Source organism: Apteryx mantelli, chromosome 1 (genome assembly GCF_036417845.1).
Source record: "Apteryx mantelli isolate bAptMan1 chromosome 1, bAptMan1.hap1, whole genome shotgun sequence".
Classification (NCBI taxonomy): Eukaryota; Metazoa; Chordata; class Aves; order Apterygiformes; family Apterygidae; genus Apteryx; species Apteryx mantelli.
Genome location: NC_089978.1, coordinates 124072270 through 124090162, shown reverse-complemented (window position 1 = coordinate 124090162; position 17893 = coordinate 124072270). Strand labels below are relative to the sequence as shown.

Below are 17893 nucleotides of genomic sequence, written 5' to 3'. Positions count from 1 at the left end.
TCTTTATGAGTAGGGGCTGGGACTACTGCATACCTCCACCCCAAAAGCAATGGTATAAAAAAGTTACTTTCTGTTGTGTAATTGGAATGTACTTGCAGATGAAATATATCTGGCATGTGTAGGTGTGGCTGTGAGAGAAGCAGGAAAGAGACACAGTTCCACCATTCTGGAAGAGAAAGCTATATGTTCATTTTATATGAATATATATATATTTTATATATATATATATATATACACACACAACCTATAACCCTGCCTCCGAGAAACACCTGACAATTGACAGGACTCTGAACTTTTGGGCTACTTGTGAAGTCAGAAGAGGTAAAAAAAACAAAAACAAATCTTCTTATAACAACTCTGATGTTATAAATTATGGGTGGGAGGGACTATACATGTATATTGAGGTAAAAACAATATTTTAGGTCTTCTTCCTAAAAAAAGGTGTACATTTAGAATGTGGGAGCCTTCTTCCTGCAGGAGCATTTCTCAACAGCTCAAGTATGCAGTTACGATTTAAGTCATAGAGTTTTAGCAGGGGGAAGGCAGAGGACTGATACTACCTAAAATGGCTCCTGAAGATTTAATTGGAAAACTCTGGAAAGTTAGTATCATTAGGGCTAGTACAGGATTTTATCAGTATGCGATTAACATGTTTTTTCAAAACTTTCCATGTTTGAGTTTCTTGTTTGCTTGCTGATAAAATTCGAAATCCTCTTGCATTTCCAGTTCTCACGAGCGTGTGTGTACTTGCAATGTGCTGTTGTTAAGTTACCTTGATAAGGAATAAATCAGAGTAATTTTTATTAAAGAATAAATAACTTTTTACTTTTGTTTAGCAGTGTTCGGAGAATGTTACAATATGCATGGCTGCTCCAAAAGTGGGTGACTGAGAAAAGTTTATTAAACAGAGATTGGTCCCAGTAACTGTATAAGTGAATGCTCTGATCAGGGTGCTGGTCAAGTGCAAAGTATAGTATGATGCAGTACCTGGTGCATGTGATTTGATCACTGACCGATAAAAAAAAAAATCGCCTTTTGATGTTCTTTTCATGCAGTGGCCAAAACAAGTTTCCTGTTGCTCCTAGCACTGTCTCAGCTGTTTGGCTGACCTACTTGTATGTGTTCTTGGAAGAAGCATTTTAGTGTCTTGCCTTGTTGTCAGGAAACCTGACAGAGCTTCTGCCATCAAATTGAGTCTGTGGTTGTTCTATATGAAGTAAATCCCCTGAAAAGTAGAGCACCAGTAACTCACATTACTGCAGTGATCTTAATTCTAGTTGTGTGCTGTTCTTTTAAATAATTTTGTATTGACATTTCACTATACAGCCACATACAGAGTATGATTTCTTGGTAATGACGGTTAGGTCTGTAGCAAACAGAACACCATGTTTCTTTGGTACCTTGCAGTGGGACTCTCAATATCAGCATACATGTACCTCATACTTATAAGGCCCCAAATTTTGAAAAGCGTATTTGCCAGAGCCTACAATCTTCAAGATTTTCTGCAGAAGCATAGAAAGTGAAATGGTGTTAATGTTCTGGTACAAAGAAAGAAACTGGCAAGTGTTCAGGTAGCTAGTTTTTAGCCTTGAATTAAATTAACTAAAAACTTGAATTTTTCAGAGTTCCTCTTTTGACAGCCATGATTATATAGACCTAGAATGTGACAGATATGAATTACATTTCCCTGATATCCCCTCCCAGCTGTCATTGGCTGAAGGACTTTCTGAATCAGAGTAGAGGTTCTTTTTGCTCAAAAATGAAAATCAGGCAAGGACTAGTGGGATTTTGCTTAATCGTTTTCTAATCCACAGGAATTTTGGCATTCAGAACTTTCTATGGCAGCAGGTTCTGCAGTTTAGCCACGGTATTTATTTCATCCGATGTCATCCTAGTTTCGGCATTAGGGGACTTACTGAATGGTCTTTCCCCTGTTCACCTTCTATTCTACCCTCCGCTACTGTCTCTCTTCTAAATTTCAGGGTCATTAAGAGCATAATCAATTCCTATAAGAAGCTGTTCTGTAACTTAAAGTGACAAACATTTTTCTCAACACACTACAATGGGAAAACCCAAAGCTAAGACTTGTGCTGAACAGGAAAATTTACAGCGAACGAGTTCCAGTTCTGTATTTCACTACAGCATTATAGAGTGCAGTTAGAACAGGCGAGCCAGATGCAGGCCACAAAGACACTGCAGAGGTACTGTTGGATCCGTGTTATTCCCAGAGCATCACTGCCAAACTGCACAAGCTCTCTATTAATAATGTGTCAGAGTGCTTGCTAAAGGGAATTTAGCATTGACTACAGTTCCTGAAATTCAAGCATCAAGCATGATGTATTGCATTAATCAAGTCTGGAGATGATGGACAAGTGGGCAAATGTGTTGGCCAGGAAAACATAATGCACACCACTTGCCAGTGCAAAGACAGATATTAGCAATTACTGGGCATAACTATCATGGATTAAAAAAATTATAGATCATAAGTCTTTGTTTCAGTCTTGCACCTTCTCTGTCTCAGGTTTAATGTTTTGGTGCCACCTTATTTTGTTTTCAAATAAAATTGAGATTACATAAAATAATCAGCCTAGCTCTACAAAAGAAACAATGTGCAAATACCTTATGAAGTAAGATTTGCATCTGTTACTAATACACTTAAACACACCAGTCAAAATTGTTTGTTATTGTTAAAAGAACTGGTTAGCAAGCTTGGCTAAACCTGTGCCCTGGGTAAGTTAGGAAAGCTACCTATAGCTGTCCTTTGGGGAGGGGAGAAGGAGTAGGGGGAGCTCTTTGCCTCTTCTAAGGCTATTTTATTCATAGGGTAATTTCTCCACCATGATGTTGTATTTTAGAATACTGCACCTGGGTGGAGGAATTGTGTGGTCTAGCAGTTACAATAAGATTATTAATTTCTAATTCTGTGTGTGCGAGCTTCCTCAGTTTATTGTCGTTCAGCTGACAAGCCAGATTTGAAGGGAGAACCTCCTCTTTCTTCTCCTCCTCCTCCTCATGCATATTTCTACCCTAGATTTCTGTGTATACATTTTTGGAAGTCCAGCCTATGCCCTTTCAATCGAGTGAAGAGCAAAACATGAAAAGTTCTTTATATCTGCAATTTTTGAAAATGCAGGCAAATTTCCGCATCACAGAAAGATAAATGTTGCAGTAATCAGGGGCCTATTTTAGAAACTAGGAAAATCTGGCTTGTTAAGGGACTTCTTACATTTTCTTGGAAACAACACTTGACCATTTTTCCTCAGTGTCATATTTATGAATTGTGATAATTAACGTTCACTAACCCTATAAGAACACTGAGGGTAAACACATTTAAAATAAATAGAATCTTTAAATCTGCAAGGGATTATGTGATGATGAGAGATCCTCATTCATTGTAAGATATATAACATTACTTAAAGACCTTACAGCTGAAAATCTAAGCCTAAACTGTTACGAACAAATACCTGTTACAAAGGCCTACAGTCCTTGAAATACTATACGAAGAAAATTATGTGATTAGCATAAGCCTTTTACCTGCATTTAAACAGGTTTTCTTCCCCTTCTTTTATGTTGTCAGTTAGAAGTGGGTCTACTATCAACCAAAGAAGACATGACAGAACAGAAGATATCATCTCTTCTCATCTATTTCTTTCATATATGCTCTACTGTTTGGGGTAGGTTTTAGACATTTTGTTTATGAAAAATGATAAGACAACTACTACTTTTTTTTTGATAGTGAATTAAGTGAAGCACTGTTAAAGTAATAATGGTAAAGAATGAATCTGTGTTAAGGTAAAGCACTCTTGAAGCAAAAGAAGACTGTTTGGAAGGTCACTGCACAAATGGCCGTGGTCATTGAACACACTGAGCGCCCCGGCTGTGCTCCACCTTTCTGCTAGTGGTCACCTTCACACGGCTCAGCTGGTGGAGTCCATTGTGCGACTGCTCAGCAGCCACTTCTGTACAAAGTCAGCTAGCTTGGTCATTGTCAGCTAATACTGAAAATGATTTGAAGTAAATTGATTCACTTTGCACTGAAGTGGCTGAGGAAAAGCAATCCGGACTGTCCCAGGAGGCTGTGACAGAGTTCCATGACAGCAGTTGTGGTGGTGAAGCCATTTTAAGAAGTTGCACGATTGCATCCTGTTTTTTTTTTTTGTGATGATACAACCATTTGGAACTATGTGAGGTTTATTTGTAACCCAGATCATTGCAATGTGGCCATATGATGGTTTAAGTGAATGGCAAACTGCAGCCTGAGGGTGGGGACTCCTTCAACTGGTTTATGTTGGTGGTATTTTTGTGGTACTTTTGGAAATCATTTGAAGCTCAGGTGCTAAGGTGAAAGCATGCTTGTTTGCATATAGGTGTGTGTGAGGTTATAGGTGTTTAGTCTGTTTACCTACTTAAACTGATTACAAGTTCGAAGACCAGAGCCCTGCATTATAATACTAAGTGGAATAAAGTGGAGTAAAGACATCATTGTTGCTCCTCCCTTCCTGTCCCAGAGACCTGTGCTGAGGATTACAGAAAATCCTTAAAAGAGCATGTTGTTGAAGCCAGCAGTAGGAGTGTTCTACTTGCCAGAGCATTTTTGTCAGGGGAAAGGAGGAGCAGAAATATATATGTAGACTGGATTTAATCTAATTTATTCAGTAACATTTATGTGCTTTAGGTTCTACAGAACAGAAAACAGTAACGGGACAGTTTTCTAGAGATTGCATCCTCCCTTGCTTTTTTCCACCTGGTAATGATGTAGTAATTTACTGGAAGAAAAATGACAAAAATGTGCACAGCTACTACTACCAGAGGGATCAACTAGGAAGCCAAGACATGGACTACAGAAACAGAACGCTCCTTTTTCACGAGGACATCAGTACTGGAAATGCCTCCTTGAAACTGAGTAACCTGACCTTTACTGATGGGGGCCTTTATCATTGCTATGTGGGAACACAGCAAACTAAAACAGAAGAGGATGTCGTGCTGCACGTTAGAGGTCAGTAAGACATCAAAACTGCTTGGATTGCACCAATAGAATTTGGATTACACCATATTATTTGTCACATGGAACTGAAATTCTCCAACCCAACAGAGCACCTTTTTGGCCTGCTAGTGTTCCCATGCAATTCATTTTCTCTGTTGAAAAATCACAGTGCAGAGTTTGTTCTCATAACCTACTGCATGGTGATTTCTAAAGAGTAATGAGATAGCGTACGTGAGTTTTAAATACATAATGTGGATTCTCAGAACAGTATAAACCCCAGCATTGACAGTAAATAATGCTATACTGTCTTCTGAAACAAAACAGATTAAATTTCTTTCTCAGTTATGTTCATTTGCCCCAATAATATTTCAAAAGTCCAATCACTTCAAATTAAAAAGTATTTTGAAAGTAATAGGACTTCTTTATATTTACAGTTTTCCCTTATTATGCACTGGAATACCGAAAGACAGACACAGAAAGGATGCTGAAGTGCTCTGCCTTTCTTACTTATCCAGTGCCACATATAAATTGGACACAAGGCAACACATTGATCCAACAAACAGATCCAGAGGAGACCAGGGTTGGAATTCTCTATACTGTTAGAAGTGTCCAGAACATTGCAAACACATCTGCCTCTTACCAGTGTCATATTTACCTCGCTGATGAAGAGTGGACTGCTGAATGGAAGATGGAAGGTAGGAACGAACTACAGTCGCTTCCTGTGCCATTACTGGATCACTGGCTTTTTTCTGAACTTCTTTTCCTTTTCAGTTTCATGTTCTGAGAGGTGCATAATAATTGATCTTTGCACTCTATTGAGCCGAGCCAAGATACATGAAAGCCTTAGTGTACATGTGGGTTATGCAAGGGAGGGGAAGGTTTGACTGCTGCTATAGATACCTATGTTCCTTGCTCAGTCCATTCCCTATTCTTTGCCTGAGTTTGTTCAGTACCGTTTGATTTTTTCTTTTTACTCAAAGTGCGTTCTTACGCGCCCAGGTTCAGTGTTGAGGGAGCAAGAGAAGGAAGAGCAGCAAGCACTGTTCAGATTTGGGCAAACAGCAGCTTATTTGTTAGTTAAGGAAGAGCAGCGCTGTGAAATTTAAAGTCCCCATTTTGTCCTGCTCGTGCAATCCCAGGTATTCACTGGAAATACAGTTCGGTAAGTAACTGGAGCTTTTCAACCTCACGTATCTCTTAGGAAATATTTCTTAATTGGACCAACAGCAATGCAAGAGCAGTTCCCTTGTCAGATACGCTTGGCTGCCTCCATTGCCCTGATTTCTCCCTAACGTACCCAGAACTCTGTCAGTTCCCAATCTGATATACACACTTTCAGACAAGCACATTGTTTTTAATTTACAATAGCGCGCAATTATGGTAGGTTTCAAGTATGGTATCATATTAGGTAACAAGTGCACTATAAATGTCTCTTATTAATTTGTCCTTCTGAACTGGAAGAGAAAATGCTACATTTTATTACATTTTTGTTTGAATTTACGCAAATCCATCTATTGTCTCAATGGAACCCTTTGAGAATATACTGCTTTCATTTTCCTTAGATAATAGCAGCATGGGGTACAGTTTTGTTTTGCTTTCCCCTAATGGCTTTCAGCCCCACTCCAACCAAGCCTGGGTATACCATGTCAAAATAACGTACTAGTTTCCTCTCCAGTGGGCTGCCAGCCACCACAGCCTGCTCTGTGCTTTTCCTTCCTTTGCAGCAAATCCCTGCAGTTAAATTGATAGTTGTGCTGTGTTATTAATTCATCCTATGTTAGTATTTTATACAATCATTAGACATTAGTGCCCATTACCTGCCCTTTCCCTCCCTTCTTTTTTTAAAAGCCATTCATTGAATGTAAGTGTTCAGCACAGATAAAGGACTTAAGGCTGCTGTATCTAAAAGTTATTTCTAACTAAATATAGTATTTTTAAACTAAATATAATCATTTTATTACTTTAATAAAGCAAACTGTGTTTTAACAGCTTTGTTCTTTCAGTATGCAGGTATCTGATTAGTTGCATTTTCTCTCCACTCCTTACACTTAGAATTTCATGCTGCTTTAAACAGTATATTCAGACTAGGCTGAATCACTTTTATTAGTGTCTCCCAGAAACTGAAACCAATTAGAAGAGAAATAGTCAAATGAAAACAAAACCAGTTTTCATAAGTAGAGACTAATACCAATCAGAATTTTCTTGTAGGTTTGTTCTGAAAAGCCCCTGCATTTCTTAATATCTCTCTTAAAAAAAAAATCCAAATTCAGATATTTGTAGAAGCTTACGGTAATGTTCGAATACAATATCAAAATAATGAAATATGTTTTTAGAATTGTAGTACAATCAATCAGTTTAAATTTCAGAAAAATTTAAATAGCTTTTAAAATATTTTCCAAAATATTCCTGAGGGTTTTTCAATTATCTGTTTCAGAGCAACTGTCCAGTGTGGAAGGAAATAGCACTGCAATTCCTTGTGAATACATTGATTACACTTCTTCACACACTGAAGGTTTCAGCGTTGTCTGGACAATAAACAGAAATGCAGTCATTTCAGTCCTGGCCTCCTTCAATGGTACATCTCACTCTTACCAGCCACGAGCTCAAATTAACCAAGCTGACTTTTCACTGATGTTAAGTAATCTTACTGCAAACGACGGTGGAGAATATCTTTGTAATATTTCAACACCTCGCTACACAAAACTTATTGTGAGAACTTTGCATGTTGGTAAGTCACTGCTGTCTCCACATCAGAGGATGGGAGCTAGTGAGGGGAATGCAGAGGGTCAATCAGAAATCTGTAAAATATTGAGAAAAAACATCTTGCACAATAGATACAAGTGGGTAGAAGAGATATGGTATTAGAGTTGTCCTAGGGGAAAAAAATGTTACCTAAAATGTATTTATTTAAAGACTGGAAGATTGTATTTCTTCAATCAACAGCTTATTATGGTCAAAGGTTTGAAAACTGGTGAATGCCATCATTTCCTGCTGACTGCATTCAGAACTGAGAGCTCAGAGCAACTTACAGAATCACCTTCTAAATGCTGTGTTAATAGCAAATACAGAGCTTTAAAGGTAGTGGGGAGCACGCAGGGAAGCCCAAAAATGTGGTATAAATTTGCTCTACAGTTTTTCCTGCTGAAGAAACCTTGTTGAGGAGAACACACAGTTGTTGATATTTTTAAAGCTTTTTTTTTTTTAAGACTTAGAAATACATATGTTTGTATGCATGCTTAAGTTCTATGAGCTGTAGTAGATTTGCAGCTGTGAACTCTTAGCTACAGTTATTTCATTATCTCCAGTTTCAAGGAGAGTTGCTGATTGAATTTCCCACCTGTTGAAAATTCTTACTGAAGATTAAAAATTTACTTCAGCTTTTTAAAATTATAGTGAAAACAAATTACAAATTCGTTCAAAAATAGTATGCTGTTTGGGATGCTGCCTCCTTGAACTGGCAGTTCGAAGGTAGAAACAGGAAAACCATTCAACCAATAGCACATAGGAATCTTAAGCAATTATTTGCAATCACCTAAAAGCCTGAAAGAAAAAATGGTATAGAGCTCACCATTTAGTTTTTTAAGCAAGAAGAGAATTTGAAACAAGTCAGTAGTATGGCTTGAAAAATAAAGGCAACATAGCAGAAAAGGGAATAGAATAAGTAATAATAACTGCAAATTGTTGTGTTCCCTCCCCTCCCCCCCATGATAGCTTAGTTTCAGTCTACAAACTTGATTAGGGCTATGTTTTAAAACATTTCACTGGTATGTAGTATATTTTAAATGGCAATGGGTATATGCAATCTGAAGGAGGAGGAGAGTTATTTTAAAGAAAACTGTTCTGTCAGACACTTCCTTGCAGCTCAAAATCCAGCATCATCTTCCTTATCCTGTAAACCTAATATTGTACCTCTGAAGCAGAGGGTACAGGACACCCCCAAGGCGTTACACACCCAACTGATGCTCCTAACTTAGGTGTGCAGTCCATCAGGCTCTCTGTAAATTTACTGGAGAGAGAGAGGGAACAGAGGAAAGGGAAAGCTAGCTCTCCAGTCCAAATTTGTTCAGAATTGTCTTTTACAAATGCCTTTCTCTAGCCCCTCGCTGCAGAGGGACCTTACAGCAGCTGTGGATGATATAAATCCTCTCCTTAGTGGCTAAATTATTGTGCCACTCAGAATTTTTCTACTCATGGACCAGAAATGCATTATATGGAATTGGGAAAACATTTATCAAAGAGATTAGCATCCTCGTGGCAGCACAGAATGAAAGCATAGGGTAAGTGGATATAGACAGTAGGGCATAAGTATAATGTATAGTGGTAATAGCACAGCAGCTGCTCAACCATCACTAAGATTTCCAAGCATACTGTAAAGGAGACTTTTATGGGAAAAATTAGATGGATTTGCAATATTTACAGAGGTCTTCCCTTGTGTAAAGGAAGGTCCCAGCTCTACCAAAAGAGCTGACAAGATGTAAGCATACATCTGCATGTGGGGAGAGAACCAAGCTAAGAACAATGACTAGATTAAATGCTTTGGCAATTTAATTTTTCATGGCTGGACAGCCATAGGGAGTTTTCAGAGAAGTGAAGAATTTTAAAAAAATTTTTCAAAGGACGCAGCAGCAGAAAGGAAACCTAAAGTGGAAGAAACGTCCATTTAAAAAAAAAAAAAAGAAAATAAAGGAATGAGTCCTGTGAGTCTGAGTGGTTTCAGGTTGTTGAAATCTGCTGGAGTGATGAGGGGCTCAGTACCATATAGGACCGACCTCTACTAGACTGGGCTCTTCTCTGTGGAGGCTGTTACCACTTCAGGATCTGCTGCTTCTTGTGCTCACCTGGACTGCATGGTTGCATCATAAAGTTGGGAAATGTTTTAGATGAAAGTTGCAAATATTTCACAATAGAAATCATAAAATCTGTGGTCCAGGCTCAGTAGCGCTTACTGGGTTGTTCTGTAGGCAATCAGTAGTACTATTAATGGCACATAGCACTATACCTGGAGACAGTGTTTACCAGACCAGGCAATTAATTGTTTTTAAATACCGCTTGAATTAAGAAGTCCTCAAATAATATTATCTGAGAACATACAGAATTCTGTGTCAGTGTAGTTAAGTAAAATAATCTGCTTTCAGCTATTCACACTTAAGTCATTAAAGTATCAATTTAAAGTCTTTACTTATACTATAGTCAAGTAATTTGGCCATTATTGCATTATTAACATCAAAAAGAAACTGAGAGGTTCTCCCTAAATCATAGTTTTAAAATTATAAATAAAAGAAAAATCATGGCTTGATATACTTATTGAACAATAGCGAACATCATTACTTTTGCAGTGTAAGAACTTAACTCTTTGGTATTTATATTTTTAAAGAAAGTTCAAATAATTCAGATACCACCTGGAAAATTGTGGTAGGAGTGATGATTCCAGTGGCTGTGATAGGAGCCTGTGGCTATTGCTACTTTAAGGTACGTACAGTCATTAGGGGGGTTATTTTTGAATGTACTATTAAGATGAAATTCAGACCTTGAATGTTTCACCGAAACATAAATTTGATTTCTATAGCTTAAAAGCATGCAAATAAAAACTGAAAATGTAAAATGAGAAATATCTAAGCATAAGAAAATTGTCCTCATGTTTGCTCTTTGCTTTGGCCAGAAGCCCTCCTTGGTACTTCTACACAATAGTATTTTAGTTGTAACAATGTGAGCGTGCCTTTCCCTTGACCAGATGTTCTCCTATGCTTTATGAAAAGATCAGAAAGTTGGTTACCCTTCACAAATATCTTTTGATAAGCTGCTTTAAAAATAATCAAACATTGTTTAATTTTCTCTTATTTAAGGAAAAAAAAAAACCCAAACACAAAGACCCTCAAACAGTGCACAGACCTAGTCTGCAGTGGGGCCAAAAATTATATCCAATTCCCATGCTGCAATAAAGACAACTGCTTGCATATCTCTGTAATTTCTTTGCCTCAAATTTTTTCATTCCTCAGCCTAACTCCTGAGCTGGTCAGAATTCAAGGCTATTTGGACCTATTTGCTTTTGGGCCTTACTCCCTCTCTTCCATCCACACCATCTCATCCATCTTACTTTTGCACTAAACGCTTGTGGTGAACAGAGCTCAACCTCTAGGCTTCCAAGTTATTCCGTGACAATGGATTTCATGCTCATGCATTGGTAAGAGGCTGGATCTGTTTTACAGAATTCTCTGTCCTTCCTTTGCATTTATAGTGAGTATTCTTAAACAAAACCAAAACAAAAAAAGAACAGCTTTTGCTCTTATTTTTTAAGGTAAAACTTCCTGTGGTTGACAGCATGGCCCTAACCGTAGAGAGAGCTACCTTTGCACTCCTCTGGGCTGTAAGATTTTGACTGCCCAAATTTGGAAAGCTTCAGGAGACATTTTACAGTGGTTACCATGAGATGATAAATATGCATCAGCAAACAAACGCTAAAATGGTTGAGTCTCAATCTTTTCTCATTTTGCCCCCATGTTCTTGCACGTTTCTTTTTAGTCAGTTGTAACTCTAATCAACTTTTGAGATGCAGCTGTTCCAGTTCATTGAAAAACCTTAGACACCAAAGCTTGAAAGAATTTAGACAAGATTCCCTTAACTTGGGACTTTTTGACACTTTTAACATTCCATAATCAGAGGAAGCAGAACAGCTTACAGGTTAACACAGTTCTGTTGTACTGATGGAGGCATGGATGGAAGAAACAGGAATGTTTCTGCACTCTTACATGGATGCTTCTTTTACTCAGCTAATGTTGAAACAGAAAATACTCTTACCTCTATAAGGAACATGTCTTTTTCTGTTCCTACCAGAAGATTAATTTTACACATCACTAGTTCTTACAAACATTTCTGCTTTGGCTAGAATTGCAAGAAAAGAAGAGAAGTCATCTGAGCACCTTGACATACCAAAAGGAAAAACCCTCTCTGCAAACACAGATGCTCCTGAGATTGCTGCTAAAAACGAAGCTTGAAGAACAAAGACTTCCTTGACCTACCGGGCTGAGTTACAGCCGGAAGCAAATGGAAATGTAATTATCTGAGCAGCAGTATCAAGCAAAGAAACTGACGGAAAGAATGTGCAAATCAACTGACATTTGTGTGTGGTGAGTCTGAATGAAAGATTGGGACTTGGGTATCCTAAAAAGAAAATAAAATTTCACAGAAGAAAAAGATTCGGTTTTGAGGGTTTTTTTTCCCAGTGTAAAGGGAAGAGACTGCTTGCTATTTTGCTGTCCTACAAAACTTGTGCAGATGCTGGCTGGCAGGACAGATGTAAGCAGCAAGTGGCTATGGATTTTAAGGGCTCTCCTCTGCATAAGTTTAATCTATGCTGCTTTAGCTATCTGCACGTAAAGGACAGAAGGCTGTGAAGCATGGTTGGATTCACCCTTGGTTTTGATTTTGTCAGAGAGCTGCCAATTAAGATTTGTTCCAACATAATGAAATGGGCAGTTGGCAGAATGTAATCTCTTATTGATCCTTGGGGCTAGGCAAAATAGAAATACAAAGAAATAAATGGAATACACTAAACGGTTTCTTTGGATTTTCACTTGATATTTATTTCTGTAAGTAAGTGCCTATTTTTTCCTAATTATGCTTTCAGTTGTGCAGCTGATTATATGAAGCATCTTCTCATATCTGCCAACTCGGACGGTATTTATTCCTCTTCATGAACCTGAAATGCAGTTGAGAGAGATAGTATACATCTGTTAAAAAGGAAAGCATTGAGAGGGTTTTAGAGTAAGTTTTTCAAGCGAGCGATAAAAGCTTCTGCTCCCTAACCTTTCTGCTCCTATGGCATTACCAAGTTATATCTGAAGTAGACCAGCACTAACCTAGCATGTTATATTGAAGCTAGCTAGCCTTTCCTGTCTTACTTCAGCCAACAATATGGATCTCTTGTCCCAGTGCTAGGGTATGTATATCCCTTTGATAGCAGATGACTTTTATACAGCACTGTTACAGTGTACAATGCTGTTCTCTTTGAACAACACACGCTTGCCAGAGTTTCCAGGGATACGGGTACTAGTAGCATTACACAAGCTATTTCAAAGTGCTACACTATTAAAAATAATTTAAAAAGTCTCTTCAGTGCCTTTCCATCCCCAAAGAGGATGAGTCATGGCTCCTGGGATAGCATTTGCTGCCTGAATGTGAGGATGTTTCCTGGTAGCTGCTGCCATTACTGCCGCAGTTCTTTTTCTGTGGAGATGGCACCTCTGCGTGTACCACTGAGTTCATCCTCTGACAGGGCAATACTCTGCTATGAGCCAGAACTAAGAGTCTGGCAACACCAAATCTATCTGACAATTAAAAATAGGCATCCACTCCTCTGACTTCTGTGTGTTTGAGGCAGAACCAGGGTACTAGTAAGAGATAGGTAGTAAATTACACTCTTTAACTAACTTGTAAAAAATTAGCTGCTCCCATAGTTTACCTATTTCAGTATCTGTGTGAAGGCATGGCTTTGTGAAATTATATGAGTTTTTGTTTGTTTTGTAGGACTGCAATAATTTGCAGAAAAAAATAAATATGTGAAATGTTTACTTTTAAAAGCCGTAAAACATCCTGTGAGCTTCAGTTGCAGTACTGCTTCCATCATACGTAAATGTATGAAACACCAGATCTTCAACTAGTTTTATGTAGATCTGCTGTGGTCAGTGGAGCTAGTCATTTATATCAGTTAAAGGTGATTCTCTTCATGCAATATAAAAGCAGAAACTGGAGGTTTTATTCCTCTCACAGAATGGTGGATACAGCAGAGAAAAGGAGGTGATGGGATCATAGATCCAGTGTGATTAAAATAACAAAATGATTTAGAAAGGGTTCTTTTCTCTGACTTGACTAAGGACCTGTCACGCCTGTAAAAATTCTAAGACATTAAGCATGGGAGTTTATGTCACACTTACAAATGAAATAGGTAAAACAATGATCCAGCTTCTACAAGTAATGGCCCCACACTTACTTGTCCTGGTTCCCATCAGGCAAGCAAGCATAGATAAGCAAAGGTTTGCTTTCAGTTCCAAACCAAGTTCCTGGGCACCTTTCATTTTCATTAATATTACTCTACTACCCTTCTGCCCAAGTGCAAAACAGCACAGATATATTTCTAATTATTAATGATTTCCCAGCACCCAAATGGCTAATCACTGATATTTTCTTTTCATCCGGCCCTTAAAATCAACACGTCTTCATTGAAAGAGCAGCATTAGAGTATATGGCAATCTGCTAGTGCAGTTATCCCCAGGCTGTATCACGTACATAGGAATTTACATCATCAGAGGGAAAAGGGATGGAGGTTTTTAATATCCCTTGTAAAAAAATCAGTTCTGGGGTATGGCTGCTGAGCAACAAAGGTTGAATGACAACACTGAGGGGATGGATCTTTCACTTCTCATGAGCCTCAGATTGCTTTCCTAAAGAGTTACCCTAATGTAAAAATAAAGTGTAGATTGAAACAAAAATACAGTAAAGAACATTTTTTTGCACTCCATGCTATTTTAAGAGATGCAACAGATCTTCATGCATACATTGTATGCACTAATGTGTATTAAACAGTCACATTTATGCCATATGTTATAAGCATACCTTTTTCATGCCAATATCTCTTGACTTGCTCCTCAGCTTATTAACTTGTGATTCAGCTATTTCAGCCCTTTCTTCAGCATCATCCAGGTCATGTTGCTGTTTTCTGTACTTGGAAAGGTACAGATTGGCTTGTGCTTCCTGGTGAGAGAAAACAGTGAGGCTGATTTCCTCCTCTCCATGTGAAATAAAGCCCTCAATTGCAACCAGGACAGAAAGTGCTCAACGTGACTTGGCAACGGCCATATAGGAACCGCTTGCCTCTTGGAGGACTGAGTTTGTCACTTTACAGGTTTGAGGTTTCCAGTGGCACTCTTCATTTTAAGTAAGTAAATTGGGAGGCTCTCCACCTGCCTCCTGAGGGATTAGTAAGGGGAATAAGTTGTGGCCCCCTTCCCTCCCCCCCCCACCTCAGCAAATTACACTGCAATCTTAAGATAAAACTGAACACCTTTTCTTAAATACAATCACCATATATGCTATATATTTTATATATTATAAATACATGTGTAAAGACATAGTTTATACAAATATAAACACAAACACAAAATGTGTATTTGTACCGAAAGCTTCTACTGCTAGAGACTGTGGTCACAGGACAATGAATTTCTCAAAGAAAAAAAAGCCCAAATAGTTACTCACAGCTTCTTCTGCTTGGTGCTTGTAGCTCTTCACTTTTAATTGTAGCTTGTCAATCAGATCCTGCATCCTGGCTAGATTCTTCTTATCTTCTTCTGACTGTACCAAAACACCACTGAATGCGTTAATAGAGTACAAAGGTCTAAAGCATCTCCCACAGTCAAGTAGTTATGGGTGGCATATATATTTTGGAAAAGTATAGTTTGAAATACAAACACACCATACTGTGATCACCCTGTGTATAGATGAGAAAAATATCTATAGGTAGGTTGGTTGGGGATGTGTGTAAACTTGGAGGCTGAGGACTAAAAGAAAAAGCAGCCTCCCCATTTATACATATGTAAATCTGTATACACACACGCATACAGATGTACGTACATAGATACACAGAGTTCCTGCTCAGGGTTGAGGAGCACTCTTGTTGTTACAAAAGGCATCATTATTGAGAGAAACAGACTGATGGGCAAGCCTAAAATGCATTTAATTTACTTCTTTTTAAAATTTGGAGGCATTTTTGTTCAAAGGAGCCAGGTTTAAGCTCTCACAGTCCATAAAAGGAAGGACCTGCTAATTCTGCCTACTTGTGCATGAGCATTGTATTCTGAGAAAACAACCTTCAGCCTCTGTGTGGGAAAGTCAAAGTAAAATAACAGGTAGGAAACTAAAAAAAAAAAAAAACAAACAACCCTCCTTAAGCAGATGGATGGGATTATTTTCCTAAGAATGCTGTTGGAAGTGAGAGGATCAGTGCTCTGCACTGAAGATTTTTTCCGAAAGACAAGCAGCAGCTGTTAGCAAACCTGCTAGAGGCTTAGCCCAGGCCTTGCTGCTCAGCACCAGGTGGCTGAGCCCTGGGACTTGACAGTTCTGCACTGTGTGATGCATTAGAGGTAAGAAACAAGGAGCCAGGCTTATGGTTGCCCCACCAAGAAACCAGAAAGGACATTTGTAAAAGTCTGGGGGAGAAATTTACCCTGCTGACCTCCCTGCTGCATTTTTATTTCCCCCCTTTGTTGAAGTCATGCTTGTTAAGCCAACTGACTCAGATTTGCGAGTGGAGGAGTTACTGGGAATCAGACCATTTTCCTTGGATTTTACATGGAGGCTAAAGCTGATACTTAGTAGTGGCCTCTAAAATTGGCACCCAGCTGTTGCTGTTCACAGTCAGTTGCCATCCCTGCAGAAGAGCCACGCACATGGGCTGATCCTAACCATTAAAATTGGCACACCAGCACTTAAGTGCACGTAGGAATGTCGACTATCCAAGCCAGGGACAAAAGTTAGCTGAATCCTTTTGACTCCTTTTAGTAACATCAGCACAGCTGAGAGACAGCTGGGCTCTTTCTTCTCGTGCAGAAGATGCAGGTTGTCATCTAAGGCTGCTCCACATTAGCGCTGTGCTGAAACTGCGCACACCCCAGCAGTAACGGGCCTTCTAGCATTAGCAGCAATTGGTCAGGCAAAAAAATGGTTGTCCTAGAGAGATGTTCCTCCCATCCCTAAAAATCCCCACAATGAGAAAACTCTGGGTAATGTGGTCCTTTAGTGAAATACAGATGCAGCTGCAGACTGGGAGAATGCATTTCTTTCCAGGGACCTAGTGGTTAGCGCAGTCCGCACAATACCTGGTAAGTCAGCTCTTTTATGCGCCTCTCAAACTTGCGGGCTCCTTTTTGGGCATCTGAATTACGGCGGAGTTCATTCTCAAGGTCATTCTCCAGCTCACGAACCTGCAAAAGGAAAAAAAAAACCCTTTCCATTATGCCATATATTTAAAGCAACAGATAATTTAGTTCACAGTTCAAGCAGTGCTTGTTTTTGCAGGATCTCCATAGAGCTGAATTTCAGGAACAGATCAAAATGTAGCCTTTCTGTGCTGCTTTTTCATAAATGTATGTAAGCTGCACCAGCAGTCAGAGAGCCCACCTGGAACGAGATGCTCTACATACAGAAGTGAAGGCCAAAGAAAGTTTAAGTGAAGCATGCATTGGAGAAACTTTTCCTATTTTTTCAGATCTTGTGTCCCCTCCCTCCCCCAGCTTTTTTTTTTTTTTTTTTTTTTTTTTTTTAAGTCATGGGCTTGGTCATCTGCTGTGCAACAATAGCTTCTTGTAACTGGATGATGAAGGGAAAACATGCCTCTGAGAACTGCTCACTTGCGTTTTGTGCAACAGAGGAAAGAGTTCACAGTAGAATTTACTGGGCTCTCTGAACTCACCAGGTGGCCCCAGGGCACCTGCCTGGTCCCAGCTCTGTAAGGCAGGAGATAGCAGTCCATACTTTGATCACAAACTTACCCTCGATTCCAGTTTCTGGATCTGCTTCTTGCCACCTTTCAGGGCTATTTGTTCTGCTTCATCCAGTCTCTTCTGGAGGTCTTTAATGGTCTGCTCCATGTTCTTCTTCATTCTCTCCAAGTGAGCACTAGTATCTTGCTCCTTTTTAAGCTCTTCAGCCATCATTGCTGCCTGAGAAATCAACCAAACTTTACAGCAGCTTTATTATGCTCTTGAATTATGATTCAGAAGAAATGAAGGAAGATCTACTACGTGGATCATTCATTGTACCCAAAGCTCCAGAGAATATTCTGTGTGCATGCGTCCTGCCCAGAGAGACTGCAGTACACACAGATAACCCTGTAGATCTTTTCCTTCTCCATATTCT

At 39.0% G+C, this 17893-nt stretch overlaps 2 protein-coding genes across 3 annotated transcripts in view; one reads left to right on the top strand and one right to left on the bottom strand.

The window, feature by feature from the left end:
• The first annotated feature begins 151 nt into the window (after positions 1-151).
• Positions 152-12491, top strand: HHLA2 (HHLA2 member of B7 family). Of its 2 annotated transcripts, none has more exons than XM_013950050.2 (7): positions 152-321; positions 3578-3674; positions 4676-4996; positions 5500-5679; positions 7419-7712; positions 10359-10453; positions 11868-12491. In XM_013950050.2, exons 2-7 carry the CDS (start codon positions 3611-3613, stop codon positions 11895-11897), a joined length of 984 nt encoding a protein of 327 aa, XP_013805504.1. In that variant the 5' UTR covers positions 152-321; positions 3578-3610; the 3' UTR covers positions 11898-12491. The 2 variants fall into 2 exon arrangements, with proteins under 2 accessions (XP_013805504.1, XP_013805503.1); XM_013950049.2 differs by having other exon boundaries at positions 5419-5679.
• Positions 12492-12572: 81 nt separating this feature from the next.
• Positions 12573-17893, bottom strand: part of MYH15 (myosin heavy chain 15) — a 47935-nt gene continuing 42614 nt past the window's right edge. Inside the window, exons 38-42 of the mRNA XM_013950028.2 lie at positions 17527-17697; positions 16855-16959; positions 15233-15328; positions 14594-14731; positions 12573-12680 (exon numbers count right to left, since the gene is read on the bottom strand). Coding sequence (XP_013805482.1) covers positions 12663-12680; positions 14594-14731; positions 15233-15328; positions 16855-16959; positions 17527-17697 — 528 coding nt within the window. The 3' untranslated portion in view covers positions 12573-12662. The remainder of the gene's footprint in view (positions 12681-14593; positions 14732-15232; positions 15329-16854; positions 16960-17526; positions 17698-17893) is intronic.